The following is a 22,017-nucleotide window of genomic DNA, read 5'->3' on the forward strand; positions in this document are numbered from 1 at the left end:
GGCGATGCCTTTTTTTAGACGGGAATCATTCAATGAGGATTCTTCGTCCGGCTGTTCCCTGGTCTCGCGGGCGCGATGCCCATCGGCTCGGGCGGCGCCGTGGCGGAGTGCCGTTTCGGAAGGGACGGCCTTTCGGAATGGAGGGATGCACCTGCACGGCTTGTTGTCGCGGCCCCCGCGCGGGTCGGGGCTGGCCGATGGATGGGTGATTCTTGGTTGGCTGGCGGCACGAGCAACGCTCCGGAGTACGGGTGGTCCTGCCATTTGTTTTCTCTGGCTGTCCTCACGGTGGAAGTCCGGCCAAGTCGGTGATACAAAGCCGTACGTTCCGGATGGTTCCTTGTGTGGCTTGGCATGGAGATTTTTTTCCCACGAAAATGTGGAGATCTTTTTGCTAGGAAAAGGCAAGCTCTTGAACAGTTTTTTAATTTTGGTGAGGCACGGGTTGGTACCGTACACCAAGCTAGCAGATGCTGACACTCGTACATGTACGTACTCACCTGTAAATGTATGCACGCAAACTCTATCTCTATGATTTATAGATTGGTCTAGCGTATCCAAAGATTTAATAAAATCATCACATCGTGTCACAATCGATCGCTGAAATAAAAACTTAGTTGAAAACGAAAACATATTACCCCATACTACGATATCACGGTGCTAGCATGCGCAATGTGACTCCTAGCTCATCACTAACGGCTACATAATAGAATTGTTCAGTACGTTCATATGGTGTTAACATGTAGTGCGGTTACTTAGTTCAGCCAACAACGTAAGCATATATTATTGTTATTGTTGTGATTGAGGTAATTCATTGACATGCGACAAGATTGCGCATCATATAGCTTGGCATCATAATTGAGGCGATACAATGGATATGGAAAAATTTCTCGTTACACCATGGCAATGCTGGAATGTAACCATAAGACCGAATAAATCTCATCCCATCACGCAGATTCATTGCGATGGGTGGTGGCCTGGACTGGCCGGGATTATCTAGCGGACCATTGTACTCTTGGCTTTTCTTCCTATGTGATCTTATGCTAGCAGCACGAAGCAAAACCCCCGCCGCGCGCACAGATGATCCGCCCAGCCGTGCGCAACCGGCCAACCGACGCGACAAGGCACGGCCGTGATTTCCCTTTCCCGGCGAGAAGAGAGGATCGCAAGTGGGCAAATCTGGATATGGATTGGCCAGAGATACTCTCTCCTCTGAGCAGGGCAGCGGCCAGCGGAGGAGCAACGGGGACCGTCCGCGGCCGCGGGCCCGCGCCCACGCGTACGCTGTCGGGGGCGCCCGGGCGTGCGCGGTGACGCGGCGCGCACACACCTCACCCCCAAGTCGTCGTTACGCGGGATCGGCTCGCCGCATCCGGTAGCGTACGGCCTCCACCCGCCCGCCGGCTCGCCGAGTCGCCGCGCGACACGTTACGCGCGCGCCGCACCTTATCTTCTTCTTCCCCCGTTTCCTTTCTGGAAAAATTCTGTCCCTCCGTTTCAGTTTCACAGCTTGCATGCAGCAGCCGGAATCTTCACTGCTAGTTGGCTCGTTCCTGCGTCAATTTTTTGGGAGGGAGGTGGCCAGGTGGGACTTATTGCACCTGAATCGATGATTTTGCTTTGCCACTTTTTTCACTCCCGTGACTGGACCGAACTCCTTTTCCTTGTCACTGGGCTGTCAAAATTTCCAAGGGAAACATTGGAGAATACCGAATATATCCATTAGTTATGTGAACAGCTTACATTCCATGTGATGGAACTCGACATAAATTATATGCTCATATTTTTTATATTTATTCTAAGTTAAATGACGTGTTATTTCAGTGATAGACGACGTTTCTCTTGACTGACTTCCTTCTCAAGGTCCATCGACGGCTAGGATAGCTAGGGTACGGTTCATATTAGCCTCAGAGAGATGAGAACCTTTTCCTTTGTATTTGTGTAGCATCATCTTTAACCATAATTTGCCAAGAAAATTCTAATTTACAGACTTTTCACTATTGTTTTCATGTAATAGGCATTAATCAAAGCTACTCTATATATTAGAGACTTTTGATGACATCCAAAATGCCATATATCTACAGACACAGAAAGTATATTTGATTGGGCAACTAATCGCATCTCGATCCACTCCACTGTGCAGCTAATCTTCTAGCACTTTACCTAGAAGACAGAATCATGGGCTGGCCATGGATAGATGTCGATGTCACTCTTTGAGACCTGGAGAGAAGATTGGAACAGACACAAGAATCCATTGTACCTGCCCTCTCTTATCCAAACCGTAGAATGTGGATTGCTTGCTATCTCCAACCGGATGAAAGGTACCATTTCGGAGTTGTGGCCACTTGAAAGCATCCGTGAACGTAGCATGCAAAGCGGTTGTTCCTAGCAGTTTGTATGCGCACCTACTAATTTTGACATCTTTACACAGTACTACTACTTCAATATAGTTATGCTCCAGAAAATAGGAAAAGGAATAATAATATTTTGTAATTAAATAGTTTACGTGTCCTATTATCTAGATTCAGTTCTTCAACTCACCGTATCCTTCAAGTATACTAGGGCATGCTTGAAACTTTCACATGAAAAACATTACAGTTCTTACAGTACATATTTTCTTCTTGCACTCTGGATAGGTGTTATTGAACCCCTTTTTCTCTGTGTTTGCGTTGTAAACATGCTATGTACACATAGTTCTTAAATTCAATACCTGCAAATTTTCTAAGGATTGTTCTTAGATACCACACGAAAGTTTCATGCTAGTATAAAACTTCATCCAGAAGCTGATCACCAAAGAGATGCCACTCAAAACAATTGTTCATCAAGAATTGATTTCCAGTGCCGGCATCCAACCATATGAAATGAGAATCCGAGAGAACCTATCTGCCCGCATCTTGACAACGCTAGGCTGGGTTCTGAAGCAAAACAAAAGGCGCGCACTTTGGACGTGCAGACTGAGGAATCTCTTTCTTTTGAGCCACCATGCACTGATGCACCCAAAAGGAGGAATAGCCAGATGATAGGACAAAGGGATGCCCCAGAAATGCAGAGTGTGGACTGCTCTGGACTCTGGCCAAAGAAGAGCATTATCAGTGCTGAATTGGATTCCTTGATTGGTTCAGTGTCTCCCCAATTGCATGAGTGGCATTTGATGCCTCATGCCTTTTCTGTGATTGCTACCCTGGCTAGGCTACCTCGCCTTTTCCCCTGCTGATTGTGCAGAGGCTTTTTATCCCATGTAATAACTCGATAGAATGTGAAATTTCTCGGTCTCTCCGAATTTTGGGAAGATTATTCCTACTATGGATCAGGATATTTACCGATGGGTATTTGAGAACTAGTGTCACTTTACTTTAGCAAGTAATTCTTTCGATTGTACTAAATATAAGTCCCTCTAGACTTGTCATTTATAGATTCATCTGCTTTCATTTTATACAACTCATTTTGTTATTTAAGATAATATATTTAGATATTGCTAACCGAAGTTATTTTTTAAACTTAACCCGCGATAAACCTATATATATATATATATATATATAACTCCTTTTATTTAAGATAATATATCTAGATCCTGCAGTATCTTGTACTGACCTGATATGACAGAAGAGCAAATACAACCCTACCCAGCTATACACATTTGTGTATTGGTTAGCTGTGTTAGAAATCAATTAGCAAAACAAGTATGATCACAACCACAAGAGACACAGATTTACGTGGAAACTTCTTTGGAAGCAAGACACGAATACACAAAGATGATTTTCACTATTCAATATATCTAGAGGTCTACAAATGCTAGGAATTTACAATGAGTGGTTAACTCAACCTAAGCGAATTACAAGAGGAATAGAAACGCAGAATGACTCTGCTAATTATGTTATATAGGCCGGAGCACGCAGACAATCCAAACAACGAATGGCTAAAAAAACTCATGCATGCAACCGGTAAACATGCATGCAAGCATGCTACCACAAAATGCCTCCCAATTTAGAACAAGCTAAGTTAGATGTTTCAACGGTTAGTTGGTGCACGTGGAAATTTTTAGGAATTCGGAGCATATTCCAACAAGTTGTTTAGTTTTACTCCCTGTGGTAAGCAGCAAAACTCATGTGACTTGTGAGCTCAGGTCATCTACAGGTGAAACGCATCAATTATTCTCCTTAAAGTACTGACAGTGAGCTTAAAAACGATGAGAAAACACGATGTCATCAAGGCTGTATAGGCTGGAGAAATATGGATCCCAAACGCCGTCTGGAAATTTCTCACCACAATTCAGATAGGGTCCAGCTCCAAGAAGTCAAGAACTCATGGAGGTCGCAAAGGAGAAGTCGCATTCCTCGCCGTACCTAAACCGGGACTAAACCTAAAAACGGCCCATGGCTGCCTCGAGAGGCCAAAGGAATCTACTAGAACAACATGCCAACATGGCCCTTCCTAATCCTTCTTCCTCTAAGTGTTCAACGACAGCTTGGCCCCCGCCAAGCGTCCACACACGTATCCAGGTGTCCGAGAGCGAGATGCAGGAGCGCAGTTCTCAAATCATTTTTTAGTGGCCGCGTTTGGTTGGGGTTGGGGCTCCGTGATTGGCTCGGATGCAGGAAACGTCTGTACCTGTTGTAGCAGCAGCTAGTTTCCAACATGTGGTTCTTTTGTTATTAGCAACTGGCGTTATGTTATCACAAACATTCAGAATCTTGCGAACATATCCACAAGATTCGCCAGCTAATCATGGAGGATAGGCGAGACCTGATAACATATAGAAAGCCCGGCCCTTTGACGTAGTAGGAATAGCATGTTTACACATTGGTCTTGATATTTGTTGATGTCTTATTATACAACTAGGAATAGGAGCGTAGTAGTTGAAATCTCATGGCTACGGAAAAGGGTACGTAGATGTTGTTATTACAACAAAAATGCATTTTTTTCCCCTCCTGTTCCATTCCAGTTCTACGTGACCAGTTTTTTTTTCTGAATATTACAGTATTCACACCATTTCCCACTCATGCAACATAAAAGAAAAGTTTGACCTCGATATTTCTTCACATGGAAGCAGTACATGGTACATAGTACAAATACGAGACCTAGGAAGCAAGTACATAGTACAGAGCCTGTAGCCCTGTACTGTACTTGGATGAGGACCGATAAAAGTGGCGATAAAAAGGATTGCTTGGCCAGCTGCCAATTTCCAGCCCGGCCTATAACTCTTTTTTTATTTCACAGAAAAGTGTTTGACTTTTGCAGGAGGGCGTTGAAGCAAGAGGAGGGAACGCCATCAAGTCTCCACGGCGCACACCAGCACATCGAGCTGCGCTTTATCCTTATCTTTCTGCCTAAAGATGTCGGCTTTGACCTCTCCTCCTTCCTGTCTGGTCCATGATATTTTTGAGACTCTTGTGCAGTAGTTGGCCCAAAGTCACCTCTTGTTAAAAAGGCATGTAAACCACACTGGTCCCTGTGTAATTCAGATAATCAAAATTGGGCACCACCAGTACTCATTCTTGTATGGAAGTGTTACGCATGAATTTACGCTATCGAAATACTGGTCGCTTGAATTTTGTTTGGAAATCATATGGACAGACTTCAAGCATATACTAACGAATATTTGAATTTTTTAGTCTCTTCTGAATCTGAGTAGCATAACTGAACATTGAACAAGTTTGACGACAGCCAGGTATCCGGTATACCCGTCTTCGTTTGGAGCCAGAAGGAAGAAAGTTTAGTGGAGCAGACAGCGGAGACTGAGAATCTGGAACATTTGAGTTCGTCGTCCACTGAATTTTACCGGAAGCAAACGATGGGGGCGAATCCGGAGGCCATCTGGGCGACAGGGACGGGTGCACGGGCCACACGGACACGGCACTCGCCACCAATCTTTGGCGATCTCTCACCAGATCTTTCTCCCTTCTTTTCCCTCTGCAAATATGATTCACGCCCAGCTCCAGTTGGTTGGAATCTGGCCCAATCTTTGCGACGGATGCCGACGCAACGCGACGCACGCTAGAATCCTGTACGCCTCGACTGAGACGTCGCTGTGCTTTGCTGCCTCTATTCCTCGCGTTTCCTAGGGACCATAGGTTCTATTCCTCGCGTTTCCCAGGGACCATAGGTTCTCTCTTGAGAACGAGAAAATTGGGCCGTCGCTTTACCCAAAACACCAGAAAAAATGCATGCTGAGAAGCTGCAGGTTCCACTTCTTTTCTTCCTCCCTACAAACTCGCCGTTCATGTCAGTTTCACGACAGTTTATGAAGGAATCCGATCAAGAGAATAATATGAATGGGTCATGAAATATCGGAGATGCGTTCGCACACGGGCACCAGGACGCTCCAGTTTGGTCCAGTGACCCCACTCCACATGGACGGACCCCATCAAACTACCACCTGACTGCGACAATGACCAAAGACCCCGACGCACAACCAAACAGCTAAAACAGAACAGACTCCGACCTTATCGGATTCACATTCTGCTCGTTCAATGCGCACCCCTTGATACCATAAATTCTCAGAATCCGATCAGAATCAAATGAAGAATCCGAACCACTGCGATGGATGGTATCAGTAGGTGAAAACGGCGCAAATCATGTTACGAGTCCTTGCATCCTTCATGCAGTCTGAAATGCCACCACCCACATGATGAAACAGATGAAGTCTAGGTGACCCATACACCTGTGTCCCCAAAACAAATGGAGGAGCAAAGCAGCCAGTACCAAGTCAGTGAGAAGATACAGCAAAAGCGGATGCACTACTGCTACAAACTTTATCCATATCAGGAGCTAAAAGGATGAAAGATTCACTGAAAAGTGGAAACCCCTGCAATCCTAAGAGACAAGCGCTTGTGCTCCCATTTGCCTTTACGGCGCCATGAGCACTAGGGCCATTTGAGGAGACCAAGCAACCGCATCCTCAACCCTGAGCATAAAATGGAGGGCCATAAACTCAGAAAGAACGCACTAGAAGCCACACGCATAGATTTATGCCCCTAGATTTTCGGAGAGTGAAACGGTTAGTCAACTGTTGATAACTTCATTAGACATTGAGGAACCTACTACCAGTATTGTTCGAAAAGTGCCAACAACTCCCACAAGTTAAAATTCCACATCGCTCACATAGCTCCTAACTGTTCCATGATTACACATTCTGCAAAACAAAATCACCCAGACTTTTGGGTTTTAGCAGATCTGGATGGCAGGTTGCTACTTCGTCTTGGTAAAATGCGGGGCAAGCAGCTTCGAAACTGTGAAGCCGTTGAATGATTCAACTTGCAATAGGTCCTTCAGCTTCTCATCGCAGATTATTTTCCTCCGGTCAGAAGGATCCTTCCACCAAAGAAACAAAAGGAGTAAAGCAATTAAAAACATATTTGCTATTGTTTAAATGAATAAGCACAAGATAGGAAAGGGTAATGGATAGGGCTAGTTCTGTCTTCCTTACTACTACCACCTCCGCAGGACCAATCTCAATGATTATAGATTCTAAATAACTCCGAGGAACATGCAAATACATGAACAAAGGCTGAACTATAAAAGAAAGGAACCGGAAAATTTCAGGCCCAGATTGTTCAACTCAATCAGTGTCATGATTTTTCACAAAGTAGCACCACTTTTGAAATGCTTAGTATTGAATGAAGGGGAAATGGAGCTCAATAGCACCAGTAAGACTGAAATTGGTTGGGCTGGAAAGTAACAACCAAAAGAGAGAGAAATGGAAATTATGGAATATACTATTACCATTGAGATTACCCCTTTTCTTTTTTATGGGTGGACTAGTTAACACAAGAACAGGCATGACAAAGTTGTTTATCTATGGTATACCAGAATGAGAAGCTAGATCAGAATATGTGTTGGGGGAGGTGGGGGGGCAAAATATTTTAGTGCACATCCTACCCATCTATATATATTTTGCAGAGAAACACCCCAGATATTATTTACCGGCACAACACAATTGCAATGTTACTACCTAACATTTGGTTCTTGTGATGCTACTGAGCTGCTGTTCGTTGACTGAAAGAGGTGGCAGCAAAATGTATATGACAAGTTCACATTCTTGAATCATTAGGCATGCTAAGTACACCAATGTACTATGGTTTGGCTATTTAGCAACTATTTGAAAAGACAAGCTCACAGCACATCTAGAAAGGCGAATTCCTCTACCTAGACCAATCATGCATCAGTCATCCGAGTTATTAAACCATTTCTTTGAATGTCTAAAAACGACACTGGGTCTGAAGCTGCAGAAGAGCAACCATAGAGTAGCCAATGGAACTTACACCGGAACTACTGCAATCAGGGTTATGAAAAACTATTTTCAACAACTTCCCCATCCTTTGGCTGGAAGCCAGGAGACATCTGACAACAGTTCCAATCCCAGTCACATTCTGTTCTCTTATTTTCTTCCAAAATTTCAACAACTTTCACAAAGTCCAACATAAATAGTAGAAAATAGAGTTGAAAACAAGAAAAACGTGTCAAAATTCCCTAGAATTTTCTCCCAGTATCCATAGGGATTTGTTTTCCAGTTTGTAAACATGCATGTACATGATCTTTGTATAGGACCTATTCTTTAGGCGCTACTCCTAGTCTGTAGCGTTATGGTTATGGCCAAGGGCCATCCGCCTGTACCTCTATATGTACAAGCCTGTACCTCTATAGCTACAACACCACCAAAATGTTTGTATTCGTGGCAATCAATCTGATTCTCAGTTGCTTACGCAGTTATTGTCAGTAATTTGCTGGTTATTACTGCTGCAATTTGGAACTCGCGTATTACCCATAGTGGATAGGCATACAGCCTACTATTTTTGCATCTTGAATATTAGCCACACTAGAACATCTGCTGAGATGGCTTTGATGCGTTGCCAAGTGAAGAATACAACAGAATATAGATGATAATTGCAAGCGATCTCGACCAGGGTAATAGGGCACTAGATGCTTATGCTGTAAGAAATACTGTTAGCCTTAGCAGCCAATATCACTCATTGTTAACAAAAATCCATGAGTTCAAACACTCCATATTCAAGCAACAGCTCAGATGGTATGTGTATTCAAGCATAAAACAAGCGTTAAAGCTCACAAAACAACTGAAACACTCTATATCAATCAGTATCTGGAAGACCAAGCAATTCCACAATGATAATACAAACAGCAACGCTGTATCCAGGGAAAGAAATTTACCTGCAGGTTGTTCTCTTTTATGTATTCCCACATTCTCTTCACAACATCTGATCGTGATAACATACTCTCACCGGTGCCAATAAATTTCACTAAATCATTGGAAAGCTGAAGGGGCACAAGTAGACCAGATCCAGCCCCTGAGGAGCCACCCTTTTGCTTCTTTCCTGCAAATGGTATTTCAGCAATAGGTTTATGAGAACAGAAACTCATGATTGGATGAAGACAAGCAAATATTTCTAACCTTCATTCCTGTCTCTCTTTTGTGGCTTCTCTTTGGGTGTTGATCTGTCAGGAGAGACAGGACCTGGCAAGTCATACTCAAATAAGTACTTTGGTGCTAGAATTGGGAAGGTTAATAAACAAGATATAGGTTAACTAAAACAGCTAACAAAATAATCTAACTATGGGGCATGGAACATGGAGGTCATCATTTTCCTCTTGTGCAAACATGATAAATGGCACTATGCCTAACTAAAGCAATTAGCAAATCTGGTAAATAAATCAGACATAAGCTTACATTAAAGTTTCCGATGGACAGGGATCAATTAAGTACACACAGTCACACACTGATACTAGCCAAAACAAACTACAGTAAGGAACACAAACATATGAATTTAAGTATCAACATAGAGTTCTTAAAGGTTTCAATTAACTATCAAAGTTCAGCTTTCGTTGCATTTTCATCCTAGATGTGAACATCTTTGGTCTCAATATTCAATCCTCGTCCTTGATTTTCCTTCCTGCATCTTTGGCTATGTTATTTTCCTTTTACCAATGCACAGCAAACTCTACTAGCTCTATCCTTGGAGAGGGAAAACACCGGTAATTGCACTGGTTCAAAACTTCTTGGCTGGTACACATAGAACTTAGTGTGAGAAGGATTAGTACCCTCAGAATTCAATGGCCAGATATGCTTGGTCAAAGCTTTATTCATTTGGAACATATCAATGGAATTGACATTGAAGATCTTCCTCAATCTCTCATCAGGTAAAATCTTCCTCTTATTGCTTTGGTCTTGTAGATTATGTTCTCGAATATATGCCCAAAGCTTCTTGACAACCTGAAAGCAAACAAGCACATCAAGAAAGAACTCAATAATAATATCCTTTTCACGATCAATTGATCTACCATTCATCCCTTGAAAGATAGATATAGAGACAGAATTAAGTTAATAGTGTCACCTCTGTCCTGGCTAACTCAGAGGCGCCAACAAACTCTTGAAGTGCCGGGGAAAGACTGCATAATTTTGTAAAGCCACCACCCCTTTTCTTGCCACCATTACCTTTATCCGATCTAAGAACATTGAGAAAATGATAGGCATATTTAACACAATGTGGTTATCCACAGAGAACCAGAAGTACCAATAAGAAAAGCTGTGCACATGTGTAACAGAGCTGGTAAAACATGTTTAACAGTTAAAACCGCCAGAAATATGACACGAATTTGCATGCCGTGATAATAAGAAGTTGGTTTCTTAATCTCAAGTCATAAGACTAAAGTTCCAGAGTAACTAACAGAAAGAATAATGGTATGGGCTAATTGACAAAAGCTTCAGGTAGCCAAAGCCCAAGAATAATCTGTCAAGGGAGCAGTAGCACTGATAACATCCACCATATTCCTGTGTATATAAGAACTATGCTATGATCCCAAGTTATCCAAGAACATAGTGGACAAAAGAAATAAAAAATGAGAGTCAAATCAAAGCTAACTGGTATAAATGAGAGTCACTGATGATCTATCCTGTTAATGAACTTTAAAAATACAAACACGATATGCCATCCTAAATGGAAATGGCATTTTGTTGAATCTGTGGAACTAATGAACACCAGTGCAACCTTTCAATGTAGTAAAAGGAACAGATATGACACTCCATAACTCATATCATCTTTCAGCCAAGATTCTCACGGTGCACCGGTTAGAGCGTTGAACTCCGGGTGTCGTCGAAAGTCCCATCCTGACCTGGGTTCGAAGCACGGGACCTTCTTAGAACAAAGCCCCGGGGGAGCCTCCCCCCGTAGTCGAGAGATTTTTTTTTTCATATCATCTTTCCAAATAACCAAGCAACAGCACAACAAGTAGCTAATATTTCACACTTCATATCATGTTGGGATTTATTTGTGGAAGGGATCACAAGGGCTAACTGAGGCATGGTTTTGGGCATTGCCCTGGACCTTATCCGCACTGCTGAGTCATGGTCAGCTACCGCATCACCAAGGTGGGGCTGAGAAGGAGACTGGGATGATAAATTGCTATTCTTGCTTGATTAATCCATACAGCTTGGCTGGCCTATATAATGCCATTTAGGGATAACTTCCAATTCAACTAGGGCTACATATAGAAATAATTTTCGAACTAACCAGCAATAAGATACTATGGTTAAATTATCTCAATCTAGACTTTAGCTAAATTAACTCTGGACCGGACCCGCTGAAGATGCAGTGGCTTTCGCAGCTCTTCTTGTGCCTAGCATAGGTTAAGTGCCACACATGACATCCCCAGTCCTTATAGGGGAGAATACACTATCCAGTGCAGAAAGAGTGTGGCGATGAACTTTAAGATGTCAATGGATTAAGCAGAGGGCGCAAAGTGAAGGAGTAAAATGGCCACAGCATATGAGGATGTTGTGCTAGCAAGCAGAGATTAGGAACATTTATAGATTTTGGCTCAACAGAATATTAGACATAAAAACATATCCATGGAAGGTGGGAGGTGCAACTAATATCACAGCAGAATACAGAAATTCACCGAACTGTACTCACTAATGCATCAACCTCACACAAACATAATCATATCTAAACCATCCTAACTAGGCGATGGAAGCTGCAAACCCCAAAAGATGCAATGACAGATGCTTCTTTCGGCATTCAGACAACGGATTTGGATGAAAAGGAACAAGCCAAACAAAGCAGAAATCACCATAAAACAGCTGAGAGGTTGCACTAAATTTGCAGGAAACGCACCAGCTTCGTGCTGTAATCAAGTAATACCAAAGGCATGCAAAATCTTACAACACTCCACATTCGGGCCAAAATCACACCACCAATGGTAATCAAAGAGTCATTTCCTACAGTGCAATCCAGAACTCCGGTAAGGAATGCCGAGCTGGAACCTCGAATCCGGAATCCCCATCGCTATTCGCATCGAAAAAACACCACAAACGCACGGTGCCGGCACATTCCCTCACGATTCGCCCGGACGAAGCTTCCACAGAACCCTATACATAGCAGCAAATGCAAGGGGAGAAACGGAGAGCAAAAGCCCCTTACCGCTGCTTCTTCCGGGCGCCGCCGCTATCCCCATCCTCGTCTTCCTCCTCCTCGTCTTCGTCCTCCTCCCCCTCGCCCTCCTCCTCCTCCCCCTCGCCCTCCTCCGTCTCCGGCTCCGGCTCCTCCTCCTTGGGCACCGCTGCCTCCTCGGGCTCCTCCTCCTTGGGCTCCTCCGGCTCGGCCTTGGCGGCGACCTCGGCGAGGTAGAGGTCGACCTGCTCCCGGATGAAGGCCTTCTTGTGGGAGAGGTCGGTGCCGAACTCCTCCTCGAGGCGGCGGCGCAGGGCGGCGGTGGTCGTGGTGTTGAGGTCCGACGACCGCAGCACCTCCTGCAGCCGCTCCACCAGCTCCGAGTCCGACACCATCGCCGCCCGGTCGGTTTGAGGTCTGTGGCTGGCTGGCGCACGGGTGCCGGGGTTTCGCCTGGTTTGGTTTGCGTGGGCTGAAATGAGGCGGCTTGGGGGCGTTGGGCCGCCCAAATACGCCGTCACTCACGTGCCCTGCGAGAGGGTTTCTTGCCTTTTTCCCTCTCCTTATCCCCGGAATTGTCAAGTTAACCGGAGGATGGAAGTGGAAGAGTAGTATGGCCTTGAACTGGTAGCAAGTATGACTTACATGATATGGTATGTGCACTAGGTTCCGCGAATAACTTCACTTGATATGTATGTAGCCGTGAAATAATTCATGACGATCTAGTCTTTAGTAACAAGATGGTTTTCGGAACTCATGGCCATCGCTCCTTTTTTTTAAGATCGGTCATATAATGAGTTTTTGATGACGTCCTTTTTTAGTACACTATACGTTAAGGATAGATAGAGAGATACATAGATAGATAGCGCTAGGTAGTCAAGTGAAGGACGGATCTAAAACTCAATGCCACCTAGCTCACCAAAAGTAGCGCATCCATTGTCTTATCTTAGCGATGAGGTTGCCGGTGCATCCCCAAGAGCTAGCATGACGTTGCGCATCCAAGATATGTTCAAATGAAGTTAATCTTATTTGTACCTATTGGATGGATTATTGCATGGCATTAATTGATATTATCAAAATGATTAGTTCAAAGTTCCTATCCAAGTAGTACTCGTGCATAACTTACCGTACGTGTGTTGAATAAGAAGATTATGGTAATAACTACGTAAAAGTAAGATCAATTCTATTGTGTGCCTATACTGTGTTATAAGACATAATACTAATCCCTCCGTTTCATTTTATAGAAAAACCAAAACAACCTATAATTTGGGACGGAGGCAGTATTACAAATCGGATTTTATCTTATAATTTTCATGTTACTCTTCATGAAACATGCTAGAAAATGATATAATTAATAAATGTTCTCATGGTAAAAGTAAACCACCTAGCATCAATATTGTGTGATCTAATCACAATTGACACACGCTAGTCACGGATATAGGATGTCTCTGGATTACTGACCTTTGTTATTTAAAAAATAACCCAAAATACCTTTAGTGTCCACTTCCAATTTCCACTATAAATATTGGCCCAAAATACCCCTAATGTTTGTTTCTAAATTACTCATACCACCATCACATAAAAAAAATCCAAAGACATGCTATTTTCTTCCATATGCTTTCACTTAAACATTAATTCACGTCTCCCTTCTTGTTATACAGTGTATCCCATAGACGTAAGTAAAAAAGGAAAATAAAGGAAATACTATATCACGATGATGGCGCACATATATTAGTTGCTATACGCGTAAGTTAATCAGTTATTTACCCCATTTAATATTCATTAAACTCATTTAAATGGTTGTTTAGCATGAATAAATACATAAACAATATGTGGCCGATTGTTTAGCATTTAGATAACACTACATGATGCGGTGAAATATTGAAAATAGTCTTACACAATACTCTGAATTGATAAGCCAATAAGGAATATGTTAAGAAAAAAATGGATTTGATTGACTAGTATATACATAACATGAGTATTGTATGTATAGATGATATTATCATGTTTATAGTTTTCTGCTTTCATGGTTGATGGTTTTGGTTGATGGTTTTGGTAATCAGGTAATATCAATGATATTAGAAGAGCCTTGATCCAAAACCTTAAAAGTCAAGATGACATGCTATTAGTTTATAATCTCTAGACTCTACATCATTATTCGGGATGGTTACCACATAAAGTAGCAAAAATCATCTTAAAATTAAGCAAAGATATTTGAACGTGGCTAGCAAAGTCCGCAAAGAGGAAGGTTGATGGAAAAAGCTGCAAGCGAAAAGGAAACGGGAAGGAAGCCGTGTACAGTGCACTACGTGATGTGTGTGCATCAGAGGGGCATTGACTCGCTGGACTTCTTTGCCCCAAAGCCGCGTGGCCCCCGATAGCCACTAGGCGGAGCCGCTCTCCCAGAAAAACAAAACCAACCAACCCCGACTCCCGAGACCCCCCTGTGAGAAACTAAAAAAGCCCAAATGGCGGGGGGGAGGTCGTCGTCTCCCCTCCCAGCGATCCCCTCCCCCAGCGACGCCATTTCCGCCACTTCATGATCACTAGGGTTTCGCTCTTCTCCCCATAAGCCCCCCACGTCCCGATGCGCTGGTGGAAGCGCTCCTCTTCCCCCTCCCGCTCCTCCCACTCCTCCTCAGCATCCACGCCCGCGTCCCCCGCGCGCGCCTCCACCTCCCGCCTCATCGGCGGCGGGGGCAGCGGCCCCAGCTCCCGCGGCGATGGAGGCGGGGGTCGCGGCGAACCGCAGCCGCGACTGAGCAGGGCGCGGCGGATGCGCTACGTCGTTGACGACCTCGATGTCGGGGTCGCCGCGATCGGCGTGGACTCCCCGGCGAGGAGGGACGCTGCGGCGGGGTTCGGGCTTGCGACCGTGAGCTCGACGCCGATCTCGAGGTCCCCGAGTAACATGGAGGTGGCGCCGGCGAGATCGTCATCGACGCCCGTGATGCTGGCGCATCCGCTGCCCCTGCCAGGCGAGGGGGAGTCCTCGTGCCGCGGGCCCGGGAGGCCGCTTCCGTCGCCGACGACGAGGGTGCTCGACGGGGAGTGGAACTTGCCTGCAGCGGAGGCGCCCGGAGTCTTAGAGACTGGGAGTGAAAGGATGCCGCCGTTGCTCACACGGAGGTGATTCATTCATAGCTTTTAGTATGTTTGATCCTTGCTAGCCAAATTCACCCCTAAATTAATTAGTGTGCTTGATCATGAAGCGAGCAAGGGTGTCACCCTTACAGCTTGAGGATTCCAGAGCCAGTTTATGAATTATGAGTACTAGCAATCTGCACATTTCAAAAAAGATACTGTGGCATCAGTGAGATACCAAACACTTAGTAGGACAGGCTATCTTGCAGTGAATAAGAACACTTTTGGGGGTGCCTATGGGTTTAGAGATCAGGGATAGTATCCTTTGCTGTAGAATACAGTGATTTAATGATATGGATATCAGGGTTCAGGGACTGGAGATTTCAGATATTATACATAAGAGTTGGATTGTGATTTTTTTAGTAACTTGAGTAGTTGTAGCCTTGTAGGATGTTACTAACTCATGTTTATTGGAGATCATGATGTCTGGTTGTATTAGGATGATACGCCATATAGTTATATTTCTTGTGTACTTTGGCACGTATTTGAGTTGTGACGATATGTGGACGTGATGCTTTCACTATTGATTTCTGCATATAGCATTCCACAAAATTGCACACAATGATTCTCTAAACTCTTGGTGACTTGATTAGATATTAACATGATGGAAAGAAGTAGCTAGAATGGGATTTTAATAAATGAGCGACTTAGGTTGTTTCAGTGCTGCACTATTATTTTACTTGATTGAAGTGGATTCCTGTGAAGCTTCTAAGCTGAACTGAAATACTCAACAAGTTTAGGATTGTTACATCAAATTACTGTTGAAATAATCTAATTTAATAGTGCTGTGTTGATCCTGATGTTTATTGTGATATGCCTATGATAATAGAGTGGTGGCCCAAACTCTACCAAAGACTCACGAGCACAATGACTTTCAATTAAATGGGACTACCTGTGGTCAACGGAGAAAAGCTTTTAAAGAGAAGTTCCAGGATAAGAACTCAGATGAAACTTTGAACTTCAGATTGAACATTCCTGCTAGAAGCGCACCAAGCAGTGGGTTTTCGAGCCCTGTGCAAAGTCCCCGAAGATTGAGCAATGTAGACTTCTCATCTGCTGCAATATCCATCCAAGATACCAATGTATGGTCAGCGCGGTCTCTCTGGTCTCCTGATCTGATGGGATCTTCACCTCCTTCTGCCTCACCTGACAAATTTGCGGGTGGTCAGGAGCGTTCTCCTCGCTCAAGTCCACTGAGAAGTCCAGTTTTAAGATCAAGAAATCCAAGTGCACCTCCATCACCAATGCATCCAAAGTTGTTCCCGGAGAACCATGTTTCTCGTCCTGAAGGCAATGGAAGTGCCAGTTTTCACCCGTTACCTCTCCCTCCTGCTTCTGTAAGTCCAAAGCAGACAAATGCCAGCCACCAGGTAGTTCCAAAAGTTGAGACGCCATCAGTGGCTGGTCAATGGCAAAAAGGAAAACTCCTAGGCAGTGGCACATTTGGATGTGTATATGAGGCCACCAATAGGTACATCATTGTATTTTTATCATCATGAATTCATGCTTATTGCTTCATTTTGGATTCTGAATGTTATTCGCTTTCATCTACATATAGGCACACTGGTGCTCTTTGTGCCATGAAAGAGGTCAATATAATTCCAGACGATGCTAAATCAGCTGAGTCTCTGAAGCAATTAGAACAGGTTTGGTCTTATTTCATTGCTATTTATTCTGCACTAATGGTATCATTACAATCGATCTATATGATTGTTCCGTACCAAATTTGTTTGCATAGCTTCATGGGTTTTAAGTAACATAAGTTTGCCTCTGCTTATATTTTCTTTGCGTTCCTTTTGTACCTCCTGTTATCCTACATACTGTATGCTTCTCAAGTTCAAACCAATGATAATAGTTTTATTGAATAATGCTAAATTGGTTGTGCCCAGCACTATCTTCTTCCGCATAAAGATTATGCTAGCACACACTTTTTTGTTGACTGGCTCCCATATTTGTTTCAGGAAATTAAGTTTCTTAGTCAATTCAAGCATGAAAACATAGTGCAGTACTACGGCAGTGAAACTGTAAGTTCTCCTTTGTCACATTAAGTGCATTAGTATTTACCGTGATAGTTTTCAGTGATATGTAATGGTTATTTGTTGAACCCTTGCAGATTGAAGAGAGATTCTACATATACCTGGAATATGTTCATCCTGGTTCAATCCATAAGTATGTTCATCAACATTGTGGATCACTGACAGAATCAGTCATCCGTAACTTCACGCGTCATATCCTCAAGGGTCTTGCTTTCTTACATAGCCAAAAGATAATGCATAGGTAACCTATCCATTTCCTTGTTTTCACATTTTTAAACTAACAATATCTCAACTTTTCCTACTAATTAAATTTAGCCTAACAGATTAATAGCTCTTTACTTTTCAACACATCCATGCAGAGTATTCTTCTGTTGCCCTTTTGGTTTCAGTGTTTGTTCACTTTATTGTGTTTTCTTAAGCTAAAAGCTTTATCTAAATTCTTCTGGAGGCTGGTTGTCATCACCCTACCTTTGTCTATTAGCAAGTATCCTCTTATTTTCCAATCTGCAAGCACCCTATCTTCTTTGGACTATGCTATTGCTGAATTTTGCATTTATCGGGTTCTTGCATCATGCTGAAAATGTACTTGTGTATGTAAATATAGTTTTGCTCTTGCAGGGATATCAAGGGGGCAAATTTGTTAGTGGATATTAATGGTGTAGTGAAATTGGCTGATTTCGGAATGGCTAAGCATGTGAGTTCCAAGCTAACCTATAGTTTATGTTATTCACTATTACACACAATTATCCAGTAGTCAGCACACCCCTGGATTTGATTTGGCGAAAACTCACATCAAATTTGTCATTACCGCATTCAAGATAACAATAGTATGTTCATCCATTTCATGGCAACAATAGTTTGTTCATCCATCAACTGCTTCTCTCTCTTAAATGGCGCGTGAGAAACTGAGAACATAATGATTGCTGTATACATACCATATGCTGCTCAACATGAATGTTTCATATATGGAGTAGCCACCTATGATTAGGATCTTGAATCACATTGGAGATGCTCAAATAGGATTGGACTATAGGATCGATTTGCAGAGTCCGAGATCCTACCTGATATCAAAGATATATTATCCAAAGTCTACTATGCATTTCAACAATGATCGATACAATTTTACATAAATGCTTCTACTTTAAAAAATGAAGTCCAAATGAATGATCTACTGTATGAATGGTTTTCCATGTTTTGCATTACTTTCTGTGGGGCAACTCCTTATTAATATAGCATTCATTTTTGTCCTGTAGACATATGTATTATCAGTTACCCTCAGTATTTATAGTTGATCTTTCTTGCATTTTCTTCTCTTTTCAGTTGAGTACTGCAGCTCCTAATCTTTCATTGAAGGGAACCCCGTACTGGATGGCTCCTGAGGTGCAAGCTGGTTATTCTTCGTGTTAATTTCATCATTTTCTTCTCTCTCGTGGAGTCGTGGTTGCGATGAGGCTGATTATTCTCATGTGATGTGCCTACTCATTTTCATATACATTATTCAGAGTATGAATTGTCACAAACCAAAAAAAATGAACTTGTTAATCTAGTAGTCTACCGGTACTTGTTAGAAAGTCTAATGTGAAGGGGAATAAAGAAACTGAACCAGGAAGTTGGCGCAACACTAAATGACTTAAGTTGCCCGTGTGAATGAGAACCTTAGCAGGCCTATTTTATATAAACAGTCAGTCTTCACCAGAATTTCATCCTAGTTAAGCAAATGAAAAGAAGCTGCCACGTTCTCTTATAGGTCTAGAAAGTACCATGTTAATCAAAAAAAAAGAAAAAGAAAAAGGGTCCACACTGTTAATTTGTATGATCCTTTAACTGTCTAGGCTAAAGTACTAAACCAAAGAGTCCTTGTCAGATACTCTAATAACTAGCTGGAATTTGGAATAAAAGGTAAATAAAATTAGCAATTGATTTCCCTGAAAGTGGGAAGAATAATACAAAGATGCTGGGTGAACAAAGCTAAATGCAAAAACTTTACCCAAAGCCCACACGATCCAAGCTGAGTCACTGCCCAGTGCCTGGAGCACTCTTAACAGCTCTGCATGCATGCACAGTCAAATTGACTTTCCCGGGAGAGAACGGCCTTCCTATGATCTCGTGGCACTGGGAGGGGAGAGAAAACCTGGAACAAGGTGCAATGGGAGACGGGCCTTCTGGACTGCAGCAAGAGCTGCCAGCTGATGGTCTAGCAGGAGTGGGGACCTATATTTTTCATTTTCAAAGTCTGACTGAGAATTCTTATGATGGAAGGTTTCCTAGCATGGACTATGTTTGCTTAATTATGAATCAAGGGAAAACACCTTATATCGCTGTAGGAGGAGCTCATTGTCCTGCCTCTGACTTTGACACAACATGCCAGCAGAAGCGCTCGAACACATCACCTACTGCTTTACCCTAAACCATCGTAGGGCAGGAGTTAGAAAGAGAAAGACGTGCCTTCAATCTGATGAGAATAATGGACACTAGGGAAATATGGTAATAAAAAATCACCATTTAACCTTCCCAAGGTAGGGTATATTTATGTGTTGATGTGTGGAGTGGATACTTATCTTAGTTTTCACATTAGATACTGTGATGACCTCTTGTAAACATCTATGAATTATTTTATTTTGTTTTGAATAGATTACTTGCTTATTTCAAATTAGAGGTGTAATCATGTGTAGTCACACTAGCACATTTTTATATTGCAGGTTGTTCGGGCCACGCTTGATAAAAGTGCAGGGTATGATCTTGCTGTTGATATTTGGAGCCTTGGTTGCACGATAATTGAGATGTTTACAGGAAAGCCACCTTGGAGTGGTCTTGAAGGGGTAAGTTGTTTGTGGAGGCTTCCCTGTGTTTTGAGTTAGATTTATGTAATCAGAGTAGATCATCTTTCTTTACCTTTGGTTCATCTGATGAATGATAATAATTTGTCTTAAATATTACCTTGACCTGATCAAAGTTGTGAGTATGAAACGAATAGTGCATTTTTTAATTTGTACATGTGTGATTGCCTGCATAATAGTAATATAGCCATGTGAGATAACTCAGTGTTTCCATTTATGGGGAGCGGTTTCATCAGCTATCTGAATAATAACTTGGTGTCTTGAGATTCTTAATCATGAACTATATATGTTTTGTGGTGCTACAGCCTGCTGCAATGTTTAAGGTGTTGCGCACGGACCCGCCGATTCCGGATAATCTGTCACCTGAAGGGAAGGATTTTCTTAGATGCTGCTTCAAGAGAAACCCTGCTGAGAGACCAACAGCAAGCAAGTTGCTTGAACACCCATTTATCCAAAGTTCAAATCACTACAACCAGCATGGCTCTACACCCTACAACCAACATGGCTCTACACCCTCATTTGCAGCAATTAAATCCCCAGTAAGCCTTCCCCCTTTTCTCCTTCCTACATGCACACGATATCCAAAGTTTCAACTTTGAAGCTTTATGCACTTCTATAATTAAGCTTGCTGATGACAGGATACTGGGCACAGCGGTGCAAGAGATAAAATACCCTGGAAGAATGATTCATGTGTGAGAGGGAAGCATGCAAATGGGTGAGTACTTCTGTTTCCTTGCACTGTTTGTTGATGAAAGGTTGTTATTTGAGACTGTCAATCGTTAACCCTTGGCATTCTTTATTCTGGTAGTGAAACAAGCAGTGCTCGGTCTTCAGGGTCATTGGCTTATCGATTGACGACACCCCTACCCCACTTGGGAACCAATAGCTTGTCACCTCCACCTTTGAGTTCAGCCTCCAGTTCTGGTTCTGCAACCCATACACCAAATGGTATGCATTTTTCCGTTGCAACCCATACACCAACTGGTATGCATTTTTCAGTCGCATACCCTCAGCCTAGTCCTCTGCGAAAGCCTAACGGGAAGGAAGCAATAAATTTGATTTAGCATTGAAGCACAGCATGCCACCTATCACAATATCTGGGCCACACGGTAAACAGTCTGACCCTTGTATTGCCAGTCATAGTTGACGATTTTCTGGGCCTTGTAAAGTATTTTCCATGTAAAGGAGATCGCCACGGTATGATCACAGGGAAATTCTGCTAATGAAGGGGCCTTGTGAAGTATGTTGTAATGTTTCGTTTCGGGGGGAGTGATTGCATTTCCCATGTAACATATTTATTAGGGTCTAGCTCTAGGTAAAACTAATGGTCCTGATTGTGCCGACACATAGTACATTAGGTTTGTAGTTGTAGCATGTGTTGTTGTTGATGTTGTGTAATGATCATACTTGATGTAATCATTGTTGATGATTTTTTGGGGCCAAGCAATAATATGTCAACTAGCAAGAGGGGATCGAGGTTGCATATCACGTATTGAATTTCTTCGTCGTGGCTGACTGCTCATTTGGTTGTTGAAAGGGTTCATTCGTGTGTTCTTTTTTAGTTTTTTAGTGGAGATTGTTTTTAGACTGTTAGCGAAA

At 42.8% G+C, this 22,017-nt stretch overlaps 2 protein-coding genes across 2 annotated transcripts; one reads left to right on the forward strand and one right to left on the reverse strand.

Moving 5' to 3' along the window:
* Positions 1-6,998: 6,998 nt before the first annotated feature.
* Positions 6,999-12,879, reverse strand: LOC117839094 (uncharacterized). Its single transcript, XM_034719345.2, has 6 exons — positions 12,432-12,879; positions 10,347-10,458; positions 10,054-10,225; positions 9,407-9,469; positions 9,166-9,329; positions 6,999-7,311 (listed from the first exon to the last, which is right to left on the reverse strand). Exons 1-6 carry the CDS (start codon positions 12,794-12,796, stop codon positions 7,189-7,191), a joined length of 999 nt encoding a protein of 332 aa, XP_034575236.1. The 5' UTR covers positions 12,797-12,879; the 3' UTR covers positions 6,999-7,188.
* A 1,955-nt stretch (positions 12,880-14,834) lies between these two features.
* On the forward strand, positions 14,835-21,906 carry LOC117838220 (mitogen-activated protein kinase kinase kinase 5). Its single transcript, XM_034718164.2, has 11 exons — positions 14,835-15,530; positions 16,375-17,016; positions 17,104-17,191; positions 17,507-17,569; positions 17,659-17,822; positions 18,200-18,275; positions 18,902-18,961; positions 20,281-20,400; positions 20,724-20,957; positions 21,057-21,133; positions 21,227-21,906. Exons 1-11 carry the CDS (start codon positions 14,989-14,991, stop codon positions 21,480-21,482), a joined length of 2,322 nt encoding a protein of 773 aa, XP_034574055.1. The 5' UTR covers positions 14,835-14,988; the 3' UTR covers positions 21,483-21,906.
* Positions 21,907-22,017: the final 111 nt, after the last annotated feature.

The sequence above is a fragment of the Setaria viridis genome, chromosome 9, assembly GCF_005286985.2.
Source record: "Setaria viridis chromosome 9, Setaria_viridis_v4.0, whole genome shotgun sequence".
Classification (NCBI taxonomy): Eukaryota; Viridiplantae; Streptophyta; class Magnoliopsida; order Poales; family Poaceae; genus Setaria; species Setaria viridis.

Coding starts and splice junctions, on each gene's coding strand:
- LOC117839094 (XM_034719345.2), bottom strand. CDS start 12,796: ATGGTGTCGGACTCGGAGCTGGTGGAGCGGCTGCAGGAGGTGCTGCGG. Junction 10,459..12,431: donor GGCGCCCGGAAGAAGCAGCG/GTAAGGGGCTTT, acceptor CAATGTTCTTAG/ATCGGATAAAGGTAATGGTG. Junction 7,312..9,165: donor TAAAAGAGAACAACCTGCAG/GTAAATTTCTTT, acceptor CTTTGGTGGAAG/GATCCTTCTGACCGGAGGAA.
- LOC117838220 (XM_034718164.2), top strand. CDS start 14,989: ATGCGCTGGTGGAAGCGCTCCTCTTCCCCCTCCCGCTCCTCCCACTCC. Junction 18,962..20,280: donor CGTACTGGATGGCTCCTGAG/GTGCAAGCTGGT, acceptor TTTATATTGCAG/GTTGTTCGGGCCACGCTTGA. Junction 21,134..21,226: donor AGAGGGAAGCATGCAAATGG/GTGAGTACTTCT, acceptor TTATTCTGGTAG/TGAAACAAGCAGTGCTCGGT.